Genomic DNA, 15,831 nt, shown 5'->3' with positions numbered 1-15,831 from the left:
TTTATTTTTAAAAACTTTTATCTTTTATTATTATTTTTTAAAGTGTTTATTTTTTGGGGCGCCTGGGTGCCTCAGGCGGTTAAGCATTTGGACTTCAGCTCACGTCATGATCTCGGGTTCATGAGTTCCAGCCCTGTGTCAGGCTCTGCCCTGACAGAGCCTGGAGCCTGCTTCAGATCCTGTGTCTCCCTCTCTCTCTCTCTCTCTGCTCCTTCCCCACTTGTGTGCTCTCTCTCTCTCTCTTTCTTTCAAAAATAAATAAACAGAAAAAAAGTGTTTATTTATTTTGAGAGAGAGAGTGCACATGCAAGTTGGGGAGGGGCAGAGGAAGAGGGAGAGAGAGAATCCCAGGGAGGCTCCACACTGAGGGCAGCACCTGGCATGGAGCCCGATCCCATCACCCTGGGATCCTGACCTGAGCTGAAATCAAGTCAGACCCTTAACTGACTTATCGTTGTAAGTTAACTCAGTTGTTACAGTTGTAACTCAGTTGTAACTGAGTTACAATTTATAAGGTCACAGGCATAGAGGAGGGCTCAGAAGCATGGGACACTGAAATGACTTAGTGAAGTCACTTAGGGTTGGAACCCGGAAAATCCCACTTGTGTTTAACACCCAGGGTTTTCTCCATAAATTACACATCAGGAGCTGCCCTTTGGGTGTTTATAAGCGGCAGGTGGGAGGTGTATGAAGAGACAGGTGGGAGCATTGTGGAGGAAGTTAGAAGGAATGAAAACAAACGCCGAGGCAAGGAGTGCCCAGAACATGCGCTACATTTACAGTGACTGTTTTTGTACCATGAAATTCAGACTACAATCCTTTCATGGATTCATAGGTATTTCTCTTTATCCCTCTGTAGGGAATTCAGGCCCCAGGAGGGTGTTCCTTCTTGAATGGATATCCTCACACCTCCGAACAATGTGACTGAATTTTTTCTCTTGGGACTCACGCAGAATCCACGCTTGCAGAAAATACTCTTCGTGGTCTTTTTGTTCATTTTTCTATTTACTGTGCTTGCCAATCTGCTCGTTGTCATCACCATCTCCCTCAGCCCCACACTTTCCGCTCCCATGTATTTCTTTCTTACTTACTTGTCTTTTATAGATGCCTCCTACACCTCTGTGACCACCCCCAAAATGATCATCGACCTGCTGTATCAGAGGAGAACCATCTCCTTGGGTGGCTGCCTGACTCAGCTCTTTGTGGAGCACTTCCTGGGAGGATCAGAGATCATCCTCCTTATTGTCATGGCCTATGATCGCTATGTGGCCATCTGCAAGCCCCTGCACTACACAACCATCATGCGACAGGGGCTCTGCCGCCTCCTGCTGGTGGTGGCCTGGCTAGGGGGGATCCTGCATGCCGCTGTGCAGACGCTTTTCATGGTCAGCTTGCCCTTCTGTGGTCCCAACGTCATTGACCACTTCATGTGCGATCTCTTCCCTCTGCTGAAACTTGCCTGCAGCGACACCTACAGGTTGGGAATGGTGGTGGCGGCCAACAGTGGGGCCATGTGCTTGCTCATTTTTTCCATGCTACTCCTCTCGTACATAGCCATTCTGAGGTCCCTGAATTCCCACGGCTCCGAAGGACGACACAAAGCCCTCTCAACATGTGGCTCCCACTTTGCCGTAGTTGTACTTTTTTTTGTGCCTTGCATATTCACCTACATGCGTCCTGTGGTCACCTACCCTGTGGATAAGCTGGTGACTGTGTTCTTTGCAATCCTCACTCCCATGTTAAATCCTATCATTTATACAGTGAGAAACACAGAGGTGAAAAATGCCATGAGGAGTCTGTGGAAGAAGAGAGTTAGTTAGGCTGTTCATAATGCCAAGGAAGTGATGGTATATATAAATAGGGAGGACTATATCTGTCATAAAGCATGAAAGAGAATCAATAAATTTTGCAGATCGCTGACAGAAAAAAAAGTCCCACATACTAACATTTATTAAACACTCAATAGTGGCTAAGCCCTTTGATAGGTGCTTTTGATAGTTTTTAATGTACTTTACCAAAGCCTCAGTGTTCATAGATTCAAGGTATGCAATGGAAAAGACGACTATAAATCCCAAGTTTGGTTATTATAGAGTATGTTTTTCTCCAGAGTCTTACTGTTACTTTACCAAATTTTTCATACATATGTTACTTGGATGAAATCGTTTTTTCCATAGGACTTTTTTTTTTTTTTTTTTTGCCTCACCTATGGTGAAACAGAAAATAGAAATTCTTAGGTAGATATATGTGGAGGGGACAGTTGGGGAGTGAAAGAATTACTGCTGATGTTTTTTAGCCCTATGAATGTACCAAAGGCAAAAGGGAAGACACCCACAAAAGGAAGGGAATAATTCATAACATAGTTCTAGTTTAGGGTGTTTTCTTTTTTGGCACAAAAAATAAGCCAGAAATGTTGAAATTACTCTCAGTTTGGTCTCATCTTTAAAAATACCCTTATGACTCATTGTTTATTTATTTTTTTAAAATATTTTTTACTATAAAGGAATTTTTTCTTTCTCCTTACCGAAACCTGAGCCATTTGAAACAACAACAGTAAACATTATTTTATTTAACCTTAACAAAAGGACATATGATTTGGTTCTCAAGCTTTTTGTTCGGGAGGTTGTGATACATACATTTATATTAAATGAACATTTTATTACTTATCAGGCATATTCAGCTCAGGTGATTTATCCACATACAAAATTGGTAGTTCCAATATTACTGTCCTCATTTTACAGAGAGGCAAATTGGTGACAAGAGAGGTTTACTAATTTACTTGCCTCAGGTCACACGTCTACGAGTTTCAGCTGCAACACTTGAACACGGGTCTTCCAGATCTCAGTCCTACTTTCTTTCAAATAAAACACAGTTGTCTGAAGCATTTATATCTATGGATAAGACATTTTTCTGCAGGTCTTGATGATTCACTTTGTCCTTCAAGAAAGATGGTGTCAAAATTGGTTGTAGCCTTGTCTTACATATAGAGATACGTTTACGCAATAACACTCTTCTGTGCACGTGGAATCTGCCGGGTCATTCTCTTTTACTACGCAGCACTTTCGAAACAAAGCTTCTCTGACTATAAGGCTTCAACTTATGTTACTTCCCACAGAGGTCCCTTTCTCAAGCTCGCTGGTCATCTGGACTTGCATCTTAATTTGACCGCACGGGTAATGCCAGAGCACGGTCTATCTTTTCTCGGGGGTGACTGTGTGTCCTAGTTTATGCCTGGCTGTCTCAAATCATAAGGCATAGAACATTTTCCCACGAAGTCGAGGCCTGGAAGATGATATACCAGCGCTTAATCTGTTAAAAGAGATCAAGTTTGCAATTGCTGGTGGCAATTAAGCACAACAGACTCCAGACCAAACAATGTGTGGTTCAGTTTGACAGTTAGATAGGAGCCAGGGGTAAGAACAGGGAAAGTATTGAGTAAATGTTTCTACATTGAGACAAAAGGGGAGATTGGAAGAGGGGAGCTACAGCCAACGATTGTGTCTTAGGGCTGTACCACATGAGAAGATTAAAGAGGCACAGATTATAAATTGTCAACAGCAAACTTGACAGGCATTAAGACCTGAAAGGAGAAATGTAAGACGGTCTAACACTGTCTCCTGTTGTCAGGAGACTGTTGAAGGAGGCCTGCTGGTTTGGGAATAATTTCAAGGGATGTTAAGGTAATCCTTTGCAAAGAATCTCATCATCGAGATTCTCTCATGAAGGCCAAGTGCCGTCTGATTATTTCTGATACTTAAAACAACAGGAGGGAAAGAAGTATATTTACTCTGAAAAATTAATAAGACACATAATGGTCATATCTGTTGTACAAGGAGACTTTGGTTTATGTGGACTTCTAATTCGGTGAGACTATCAGGCAATAAGTGAGGGGAGTGAGCTAACTCTTGTTGAAGACCAACTGTGATGCACACATTTTGATAGTGCTTTACGTGCTGTAAGTCTCTTTATGCAATACGTTTTATTCGATGGATCTTTACACTATTTATGCAAAAAAAAATGCGATTCAATAAGGGTTAAGTGTCAATATCAAGACTTTTAGGCTCTGCCTCCTCTATTCTTCCCACTTCCCACTATTCCTTGCTGGCATGAAGTGAAATAACCAAAACGCAGAACAACTCATTGGCCACATTGTGAAGATTGTCCTTGAGGCATTTTTTTCCCCCTTATTTGGGGGTCACTTTCTTCCCTTCAGCCTTCCCCTGAGCCTGGTTTCCCAGGCTACCTGTACTCTCTTGATTCTTCTTGTGTCCGAGAAAAGCCACTTGATGATCTCATGTCCACAGATGTATTTCCTTTCATGGACATCGTGAAAAGTGGGATGTAATGGGCTCAGGAAATGAAATTCAAATGGTTGCATTTGAAAGACAGTGAATGAAGTATGGGCGAGAAAGATATTTGAAAGAAAAACAAGCAATTCAATCGTTGAGGAGACTGATAGTCTGGGCATGAGGGTAGTGCTTTGAAGCACTTAATGTCGTTTCTCTAGGGCTTTTACAATCGCTGTTCCATGTGTGAATATTTATTGCTTGAAAAATGGCTCCAAAGTCAACTGAGTTTAGGAAATTCTCATTTCCTTTATTAAAAAAAAAAAAATACTATTTAATTCCCACAGTGTGCCAGAGAGTTCTGGGGGCTTGGTATAAGACGTTGACTAATACAAACAGGTTGTGTTTGTGTGGAACTTAAATTACAGCGGGGAGCAGATGGTTAATAAGCAAGTGAACAAATGAATGAAAAATGTAATTGTGTTGGTAATAGGTATGATGAAAAACATTATATTAAGGAGGTGGTGCAGAAGAACTGGATATAGATGTGTGTACTTGTTTGTAGCACAACTAGAATTTCAGTCACACTCACATTTAACCACATTATTTACCTTCACCCATTTCTTTATGTTTTCATTTTATTATTATTATTTTTTTTTGAGAGGGAGAAAGAACACTTGCGTATGAGTGGGGGAGGGGCAGAGAGAAACAGAATCTTAACAGGCTCCACACCCAGCATGGAACCCAACGCGGGGCTCAATCTCATGACCCTGAGATCATGACCTGAGCCAAATTCAAGACTCAGATGCTTACCTGACTGAGCCACCCAGGGCCCCCCACCTTTCTTTTTGTAAGTAAGCTTTTTCATCTGCTTTTGCAAAGGGTAAAGTATTCTTCGTTCAGGTAAAAACAATTTCTTGGGGAATAAAAATATCTTACTGTTTTTATATATAAAGTACAGATATACATAAGGTACATACATGGATAATATATCCGTGGTGTTAAATTTTTAGTGAGGGTAATTAGAATCTCTACAACGGTGACTTAGGAGGGTAGTAATGAAAAATAAAAAGATTGAGAAGCTTCCCCTAACCTACATATCAAAGTGGTTAGGTAAGAACATGAAGTGATTCTAAGATGTTGGTAAAAATAATCCAAGTGCGGAAGATGGCCCATCACCTTTGTGAGTCATACTCAATAAAACTGAGAGACTCTTCCTTTTCTGGAGACTTCCTCAGGAGACTGTTGTATTCTGTGTACTATGTTGTAAATGTAGCATATTGATATTTTTCACTATTGAAGGTGGAAAAAGAATGAAGGCTATCATTCCAGATATTTCTAAATTGAAAACATGTTATTTGAGAGTACTATTGTTATGGAGTGAGAAAGAATTGAGTCCTTCTTTTTTTCTGGCTGAGGTACATTGTTTAAAATCCTTAATAATGGCAACTGTTCTGCAGTTAGGTGTGACAATTTTAATAATAGTCTTAAAAGATGAAGGGGACACCAGACTAAGTAGTGGAAAAACTTGGTTCCAGGATTTGCTAGGTGTGTTGGCTTTTCTTCATCTAGGTTATTAGGCAGATGGATGGTTGTGTGACCATTCTGTTACTGAAGTACTGAAGAAGAGAGGTTACATTGGGAGCAGATAATTGAATGGTTAATACCAGGATCTGGGGTTGTGTTTGTGGAGCATCAGCCTGGCCTGTCTCCAGTGAAGTTCTGCCCCGGAGAAAAACAGATCCTTGTAGGGGTGGATAGGAATTCACTGGTACAGTGATTAGCTCCCCAGTCAGTAGAGACACAGCCTCAAGGGGATGCTGTGGAATGATACAAGTCTGCACACTTGGAAATTCTGTGCCATTGGAAAATGGCGCTCTGCCCTCTTAGCTCAAGACTATTACCCGAAGGAGAACATCTTATTAATAGTGTTTCTTCTAAGATGTGGATTGGAAACTCTTTACAAATTAAGCTCAAAATACAGCCAAGTTCTATGAATGATTTTGTAAATAGCTTAGCTGTCTTTTTTTTTTTTTTATTTGGCAACCTTTCTTATTTAGATGAAATTTGAGTTTCTCTGCCATCTACAAGGGTTGTTTCCTATTTAAATTCTTGGACACTTAGAGCATCTGTTGTAAATCTTTCATCCAAAATCATGAGAAACTCTGGTCCTATAGAAATAGCTCCCCATGAAATGATCAGACGATGTGTCTGCAGTGCGTGTCCTGATTTACTTGCCTGTATGCTTTGATCTGCTCAATGGAAACTCTAATAGGTCATGATTTGTAGCTATTTTGTAGATGAAAGTTCATGTAAGTACATCCTGGATGGGGCCAGAACTTTGGTTACCCTGACATTATCCTGGAGAATTTACTTGTACAATCTCTGCCTTCTACCTTCTGGAACCATCGGGTAACTGGCTTTTGGAGGTCACAAGGAAGACATCAGGTCGAGCACTGAAGGTGACTTCAACAAGTTACGTGAGTATTAAACATGTTCTTCTTAATTTGAACTACTTTGAAATTGTTGAACTAATTGAATCACTTTATACACATATACAATAATACTTAAAATGTGTCAGTAGTTCAATGGTTTTGTCTCTACACGCAAATTTGTGGCTTCAGAATGGAGAGCCTTAACCTATCAACACTTTTGATGGGATTTGCTTTAATCTCTTTTAGCAAATTATCAAAACGTAAGTGTCTGCCTAATCCAAGTCATGAGATTAGTAACTATGAGAGTGTATTTATGTTTTAGGGATGCGCTCTTAGGAAGGGGAGGAACAGGAATAGCTTGTAAGTCTAGGATGGTTTTAGAGAGATTTTTGTTTCCTTTTTTTCATGCAACTCTGTGTGTGTGTGTGTGTGTGTGTGCACATGAATACACATATATATGTATATATTACACATGTATGTTTCTGCTTTCTTCTTGTGCCAACTGCTTTTAGCTTTGATTTTCCAATAACCTTTGAGAACGAATTTACATGGTGCTTTATTCCCGATTTAGTTTAATGATACTTCAAATGTTTAGTTTCATTTTTTTCCAATGTTTATTTTTGAGAGACAGAGAGAGGGAGAGAGAGAGAGAGAGAGAGAGCGCACCAGTGGGGGAAGGGCAGAGAGAGAGGGAGACACAGAATCTGAAGAAGGCTCCAGGCTGTGAGCTGTCAGCACAGAGCTCGACGCGGGGCTTGAACCATGAGACCATGACCTGAGCCGAAGTCGGATGCTTAACCTACTGAGCCACCCAGGCGCCCTGTTTGGCTTTCAGTTTTCATGTAAAGATGAATTAGATTTAAAAAATATATTTATATAAAACATATATTTATATAAGCACATACACATTTATATGTGAGCAGCTCTGTCCACTGCAGGGTGTTAGTGTTGGTGCTGAAGGTGATGCTGATATGATTTGCTCGGGGATGGGGTCGTGAAATCAAGAAAGGTTCTTCCGGGATTCAGCGCCCTCCCACTGGAAACATCCCTAGAGAACATTAAGTTTTGTATCTACAATGGTATAGTAATTTCCAACCCATAGAGGTGCTATTGTAGATAATTCCTTCTCCACTCATCTCGCAAGGAAAGCAAAATGAATTAGGAAGACTTGCTGACAAAAATAATCCTTTTAAAGCTCTTAATTAGAGACATTCTACTGATGATGCATATGTTCTGGGTACAGATATTCTGAGAAATACGGGGCTATTGATTGCTCGTTAAAGGACAACTCAGGGACATCCATAAACGCATTTCTTGTGGTCCAGGATTTTACTGAAGAAATTATTCGGCTCCATAAGACATTCACACATTTAGAAACATGAATCAGCCATAACTTGGATTCAAATACAGGTTCTATCATTTATTAACTGTATAGCCTACACAAGTTAATTATTCTGCTTTTTCTCAGCCATAAAATTTGTCTAAACAGAGCCAGATGTGAGAATTAAATGAGAAAACATGTATTACGTACTAGCAAAATATGTGGTATGCAGCACATGCTAAATTATTACTATTATTTTGATATTTTGTGTATAGACTATATATCTCTACATCAATATCACAGTGCATATAGGGGAGCCTGGGTAGCTCAGTCAGCTGAGCATCTGACTTCAGCTCAGGTCATGATCTCGTGGTTTGTGAGTTCAAGCCCTGCATCTGGCTCTGTGCTGGCAGGTCAGAGCCTGGAGCCTGCTTTGGATTCTGTGTCTCCCTCTCCCTCTGCCCCTCCCCTGCTCATGTTCTGTCTCTCCCTCTCTCTCAAAAACAAATAAACATTAAAAAAAATTAAAAAAAAATTTACATAGTAAATTTACTTTAGCTTCATCTGGAGACCAATAATATATTTCTTGTTTAGGTCATTGATGAAATTCAATGAATGAATGATTAAATGTGAATTAAACTAATGTATGATTTTTACCTTATCATTTGGTTAATATAATCAAGATTGATAATATTCGCTGTGAGTAAAACTGTGGGAAAAACTACTCTTTCATACACTGTTAATGAGAATGAAAGATACTTCAGGATTTTGAGAGAACAGTTACAGAAGCAATCGATATTCGACATATGCATAGTTTTTGATCCGGTGATGGCATTACTAGGAATTTCTCCAACCAGGAAGTATTCAACCAGGAAACATTCAAACCAGAAAGTAAAAATGTCAGTAAAGTGACGTCCAGTGCATCATTGTGTATAGGACAGAATACTAGAAATAGCATAAATGTCAAGCAAAAACAAATTGGTTATATGAATTATAGTACAGCCATAAAATAGAATCACATGCAGAAGTTAAAATGTAGGAAAATTCATAACTGTTGACAAATAATGCCCAAACAGTTAAATTAAAATTTCAAGAATATTATTATATTTTATATACTTTTATATAGAGCAAAACACATAAATGTGCACATAGAATATTCCTGCATACAAATGCACATCTGAAAAGAGTGAACTACACTATCAATAAAGGGTCCAGTAGGGCTTATGCTTGGGAGTGGTCCTTTGACTTTCAGCTTTCTATCACTCTACCTCTCCATACGAAATATTTTCCAAGAGCCATATCTTACTTTTGTGATTTATAAAACTTAAACTGAGCATTTAGTAGAAGTATATGGATACTTCTAATAAAATCTAATATCCTTTACTAGAAGCCTGTGTAAACACGTGATCCAAAGGCAGAGGATCTGTTTTAAAATAGTTTGTGGTCAGTGTCCTTCTCCTCATTCTAGGAAGAGAAATAGAGATCCTGATCTAAGGATCTCCTGATCCTTTACATTTATAAGATCATTTAATCCTTACAACAGCCTTTTGGAATAGGTAACATTACCTTCCCACTTTATAGAAAATGGAACTGAGGCACAGAGAAGTTGTCTGGCCTATTTTATGTACTCAGAAGTGAGAACTGACTGTAGTGTGGAAAATCAGGAATTTTACATAGGTCTTTAAGTTCTTACTCCTTACTCCCAATTGAACTCCAGTTTAGCTAGGCACACCTACTCAAGGTATGTCATAACTCAGTTAGTAGGGGTGTATGTGACTAACTTTTATGAGACATCAAAAATATCACAAGCATTATAATACATATTTAACAAACATCTGCACTATAATTTAATTTAATATTTTATCCCATTTTAATATTTATAAATGTAAATATCAAAACCTAAACTATAATGCTCGGAACTTATTATGTTTAATACAACTCTGAAAAAAACCCCGTGATTTAAAGACCATGTGTAACTTCTGGTTGATTACATCCCTGGCAGGTCCAGAATGAAATGTAGGTTTCTGTGATGTCAGAGTTCACATATTTTGGCTATGTACATTATGTTTTTCCTTTCTTCATGCCTTGCTCATGCTGTTCTCTTTCCTGTTGACTTTCTTTATTAAAAACTTAGAAGTTTCTAAATTCTCATGTCAAGGCTTAGATCACCTAATCTTCTTTGAAATCTATAGATCATACTGATAATTTCCCTTCTGGAACTTACATTGTATATGCATCATTTCAGGAATGCTCATTCTGTTTCCTTCTTTACAGGTAGGGCACCTCCTCTATCCCTCACAGTTTTGGACATGTTATGGAATGAGAAATATGTACTGTCTAGGTAATCATTAGAGAATTGAAGCAATGTAATTTTTCACTTCTTTGTCTGAATGGTCTTTTAGCCAACGTATTTCATAGGAACACTGGAAAAAGAAGGCATTATTACAAAGAGGATCTGAAGGCGGTGGTTCAACACTAAAGTGCAAATCCAAGGTAGGGCTCCACTCTTGGCATTGGCTAATGTATGCCTAGGAGTAGAAATGAGAAAGCTGAAAGATGGGATATATGAGCTTAGATGCCAGAAGGATAGCCTGGCTCTGACAATGGCACTTTCTCATTTCTGGAGGCAAGACGGGCACCAGTATTGTTTGGGCATTTTCCTTGGATACTATTTTCCTTGGTTGAATCCAGTTTCATGGATTTAATTAAATTTAATTAAATGACTAGAGTGTACACAGCACAGCATCAGACATTTGTGGAAATAGAATAAATTAGCTATCCTTAAGCATCCACATAGGGAGATAACACTGACATGAAATTTTTAAAAAATTGGCCAGGAATACAGCTGAATTGCCACTGATATGTACCCTAGCTGGACATTGTAGCAAATATCCAGAATGATGGTGGTGAAGGGGGCATTCGGGAAGAAATGAGGCAGAAAGGAAGAATAATAATGGGTTTGTTGATAATAGATGGCATGGGCAGAGGCAGGAGGAAGACAGGAGCTTATAGGAACAGAAAATAGTCGTGAATATTTTGTTAGTGCTCCCCAAACATTCTCATGCCTGGCACTTCCTTCGGTGCTTCAGAAAGCATTGTGAGGCAGGGTATGGAATTCTTAGAGAGGCTGCAGAGATGGTGGTTAGTATCCTGTGCCATGGACTTGGTCACAGACTTACGAAAAGTGTACAACTTCTCTAAGCCTTAACCACTGCATCAGAAAACCAGGGTAATACGGGTTCCTGTCTCCTATGGCTTTTGTGGGAATTAAAAGAAAAAAATCAGGGGCGCCTGGGTGGCTCAGTCGGTTGGGCGTCTGACTCCGGCTCAGGTCATGATCTCTCACGGTTCGTGAGTTCAAGCCCCGCGTCAGGCTCTGTGCTGACAGCTCAGAGCCTGGAGCCTGCTTCGGATTCTGTGTCTCCCTCTCTCTCTGCCCCTTTAACGGCTAATTACATTGTTTTCTTTTTGCAGGGTTGAAGGTTGTCCAGTCCGTGAGTGCCAGGAGTGGGACAGAGAGCTAAGTCTGCTCGCTCTGAACCCACGGCCTCTCCTACCAGACTGGACAGACTGACATGTGTGTTCTGGCAGTAAGAGATGGCTTTGACCTCTGTGCGAAGGAGGCATACAAAAAATGAGGTTGATTAGTATGAGGCAAGGCCTTGAGTGTCATACCGAGTGTGTATCAGTGGTCAGAAAAGAACTATAACAAATTTATAGATTTTAAGACAGAAGGGGCATGAGTCTCTATTCTAGTGTATTATGCTTTAAAATATTTTAAGTCCTGAGATGGCTCAAAGGACATCTTACTTGGAAGTGGGAACATTTAAGGCAGGTAGGAGCCAAGCTTCTGTGCTTGAGAGGGACAGGGTCCCTGAACTGGCTCCTTTAAACCCCTAGCATTCCACTCATCTACCACAGCTGCCTCCTTCTCCAGATGAGGAAACGGAGGCCCAGAGTGGTGAGAATGTGACGACACATCTTCAGAGATAAGAGGGATAATTTGGAATGAAACCCGGCTAGCCTGATTCTGAGACTATGTTCCTTCTACACTATTAGGGCTATTATAGGACTTTTAAAGTTCTGAGGTGGAGATTGGGGTTAGTCCATACTGTAGATTGGGGTTAGTCCATATTGCAGATTGGGGTTAGCCTATCCTGGAGATTGGGGTTAGCCCATACTGTAGATTGGGGTTAGCCCATATTGCAGATTGGGGTTAGCCTATCCTGGAGATTGGGGTTAGCTCATATTGCAGATTGGGGTTAGCCTATCCTAGAGATTGGGGTTAGCCCATATTGCAGATTGGGGTTAGCCTATCCTGGAGATTGGGGTTAGCCCATACTGTAGATTGCAAACAGTGCCTTGGCAATTGTGTACCTTGTTTAGTAAAAGGAATATTAGGAATGTGTCTTTGGGGATTTAGAGGAATCTTAGAGAACCTTATTTATATTCCCCATAGGTCTCTAACATATTCCTATCAAGTGGCAGACAGCCTCTGCTTAGGTAGTCATAGCAAAGAGAAGTTTACTACTGGAACAGTGCTTTTATCATATCATTTGGTGGCAGTGACACTTGTATATAGCTGACTGAGGCCACTGTTCACTCCTTCAGTGGCATAGTGTAATGGTTAAGAGCTCGTGTCTCAAAATGAGATTATATGGATTCATAATCCTCACTTATTTTAGATGAGATGCTTACTGACTCCAAACATCAGTTTCCTCATCCTCAAGATGGGATTTATGATAGCCTCCAACTCATGTGATATGAAAAATAATTGCAATAATGCATGTAACAGACTAAGTACCTTGCTGGTACATAGTGAGTAAAAAAAAAAATAAATGAATTGTTTTATTGATATTTTGGTTATTCTTTAAAATTCTTTGTTTCACCTGGGGCACTCCTTCACAAGGAAAAATGGAAGCAATGGTTTATACTAGTTCAGGCTCACGTGCAGGGGTGATATCAGCTAAGTTGGATCGGGGTCTTCCTTGGGCAGAGAAAGAGGCACAGTTTTATTTTCTTTAGTCAGCATATCTGGAAAATTATTAGAGTCTTGGAATGTTAGTTACAGTTAATTAGTTGTAATTTCTAGTTTCAGGATTGGATTATATATATAATTAGAACACGTTCTTTTTTTTTTTTTTTCAACGTTTATTTATTTTTGGGACAGAGAGAGACAGAGCATGAACGGGGGAGGGGCAGAGAGAGAGGGAGACACAGAATCGGAAACAGGCTCCAGGCTCCGAGCCATCAGCCCAGAGCCTGACGCGGGGCTCGAACTCACGGACCGCGAGATCCTGACCTGGCTGAAGTCGGACGCTTAACCGACTGCGCCACCCAGGCGCCCCTAGAACACGTTCTTTATGGTTAAATTGTCATCAAATTTGTTGTTGAATTTTACTGTAGGATTTATTTAGTAAAATGAGCACAGGAAGCATAAATTTATCTCACTGGTTTGTTATGATAACGAAATTATATCATGAAGCAAATGTCTCTACCATATCGAGAACTTGATAGACTCTTAAGAGAAGTGACATTGTTTGCCATTGCTATTGATTTTGATCCAGGAAAAGCCGGATTTGAATTTGGTTTCAATGTTTTCTAACGGTGGGAGCTTAGTGTCTTATTTTTCTACTCTTTGAAGCCTCCATATCTTATCTCTAAAATGTAGAAAATGTCTCATAGGGTATTCCACTGCCTGAGACATATTCCCAAAACGTAATAATAATCCAGTTTGAGAAGATAACATGTACATGGAAAGAGTATAGCTTTTAATAAGTGGGGAGTCCTTGGGATATGACCTAGCTGGTAGGCTGTTCAACTTAGATCATTCTAAGTGCTCTCTGCATATGTGGAAGAAGTGAAGGAGAATTTATGTGTTCTTGGTTGTTGGGTGTGTCTAGTGATAAATGAGTGTTAGCTTCTGGCTTGAAGTTACCAAAAATCAGAGGCTGAGAGAAGGCTTGTACGTAGGTGGTTTATTCTGGAGGCAGTGAATGGGGAGGGTGAAATAGGGGAGAAAGGCAAGTTAATCCAAGATTGTGGTTAAACTGGTTACCATTTATTCTCTGGCTTCTATTTATGAATGGCCTAGGATTTCTTTCAAGTATGTTAATCTCTTCATATTTCCAGGTAGGAGTATGCGCCAGAACGATGAAGTGGGGTTTTCCAAGTATCTCAAGCAACACATATGGGGACAGGAAACAACAGATGTACTGGGGAGTGAAGGTGTTGGTGGAGGGATCAGTAGGATGGAGCTCTTGTCAGGCTATACTGTTAGCAGCTGGTTGCTGTGTCAGTGGCTGGAGAAAAAAGTAGGTCAAGAAGGTATAAGACACAGTGAAAAAATTGTCCAGCACACTCAATGATTACTGATTCAAAATAGTATTCTTTTGTAGATTTTCCAGCTCAGTGTGGTGTGCTTATCTCAGCCCAAAGTAAATGGAGAATCCAAACAATGCGACTGAATTCATTCTTTTGGGCATCACAGAGAACCCAGAGCTGCGGAAAATGCTCTCTGCTGTGTTTCTAATCCTGTACGTGTCCACGGTTTTGGGGAACCTACTCATGGTGGTAACCGTGATCACAAGTCAGAGCCTGAGATCACCTATGTATTTTTTCCTCACTTCCTTGTCCTTCATGGATGCCACCTACTGTTCTGTCATTGCCCCCAAGACGATCGTGGACTCCTTCTCCGAGAGAACTACCATCTCCTTTGAAGGCTGCATGACCCAACTCTTTGCGGAGCATTTCTTTGGTGGTGTGGGGGTCATCCTTCTCGTCGTGATGGCCTATGACCGCTACGTGGCCATCTGTAAGCCCCTGCACTACCCGAGCATCATGAACCCTCCGGTGTGCCGCCTGCTGCTGGGAGGCGCCTGCGTGGGGGGGTTTATCCACGCAGCAATACAGCTTCTCTTCATGTATCAAATACCCTTCTGTGGTCCCAATGTCATCGATCACTTCATGTGTGATTTGTTCCCATTGCTGAAACTCGCCTGCATGGACACCCACACCCTGGGTCTCTTAGTCATCCTCAACAGTGGGGTGATGTGTGTGACCATCTTCCTTATCCTCGTGGCCTCCTATGTGGTCATCCTCTGCTCCCTGAAGTCTTGCAGCTCTGCGGGGCGGCGCAAAGCCCTGTCGACCTGTGGCTCCCACCTCACTGTGGTCGTCTTGTTCTTTGTGCCCTGCATTTTCCTGTACATGCGGCCTGTGGCCACTTACCCCATAGACAAAGCAATGGCTGTGTCCTTTACCATTGTTGCACCCATGTTAAACCCCCTGATCTACACCTTGAGGAATGCAGAGGTGAAAAATGCCATGAGGAAATTGTGGGTCAAGAAGGCATAAGACACTTCTATACAAGAAGGTATAAGAAACAAACAACCCTGGGGTGTCACTAATTTGTATGCGAAGGGCAAATCTTTCCTTCAAGGACAATGAGGTTTTGTCCCTCCACCATTCATCCCAATCCATTGGGCACATGGCAGCCAATGGCATCTTTTAATATGCAAATCACACTAAGACACTACAATCACCCTATTTCCCACCTCTCCAGTACATTTTATACTCCATCACTTTTCTTACTAGATTCTGGCCACTCTTTTCTCTTTTCTTTTTTTAAACCTGTTTTTTTTTTTTTTTTTCTTTTTAAACAATTCAAGGCTGATTTTCAATAATTCAAGTCTTAGTTTAGGGCTTTTGTTTGTTCTTATTCTGTTCACTGCTGGACTTCTCTTTTCCAGAGATTTCGCTTGGTGGGCTCCACCTCATTTTTTCCATCTTC

At 40.6% G+C, this 15,831-nt stretch overlaps 2 protein-coding genes across 2 annotated transcripts; both read left to right on the top strand.

Annotated features, from left to right (window-relative positions):
• Positions 1-893: 893 nt before the first annotated feature.
• Positions 894-1,820, top strand: LOC112864918 (olfactory receptor 4C3D-like). The gene has a single exon (XM_025927926.1). The coding sequence runs from the start codon at positions 894-896 to the stop codon at positions 1,818-1,820; it is 927 nt and encodes a 308-aa protein (XP_025783711.1).
• Positions 1,821-14,458: 12,638 nt separating this feature from the next.
• On the top strand, positions 14,459-15,395 carry LOC147576502 (olfactory receptor 4C6-like). Its single transcript, XM_086679394.1, has one exon. The coding sequence runs from the start codon at positions 14,481-14,483 to the stop codon at positions 15,393-15,395; it is 915 nt and encodes a 304-aa protein (XP_086535520.1). The 5' UTR covers positions 14,459-14,480.
• The last annotated feature ends 436 nt before the right edge of the window (positions 15,396-15,831 follow it).

The sequence above is a fragment of the Puma concolor genome, chromosome D1 (assembly GCF_028749965.1).
Source record: "Puma concolor isolate L17-30 chromosome D1, mPumCon1.1.hap2, whole genome shotgun sequence".
Classification (NCBI taxonomy): Eukaryota; Metazoa; Chordata; class Mammalia; order Carnivora; family Felidae; genus Puma; species Puma concolor.
This window is presented reverse-complemented; position numbering and strand designations above follow the sequence as displayed.

Coding starts and splice junctions, on each gene's coding strand:
- LOC112864918 (XM_025927926.1), top strand. CDS start 894: ATGGATATCCTCACACCTCCGAACAATGTGACTGAATTTTTTCTCTTG.
- LOC147576502 (XM_086679394.1), top strand. CDS start 14,481: ATGGAGAATCCAAACAATGCGACTGAATTCATTCTTTTGGGCATCACA.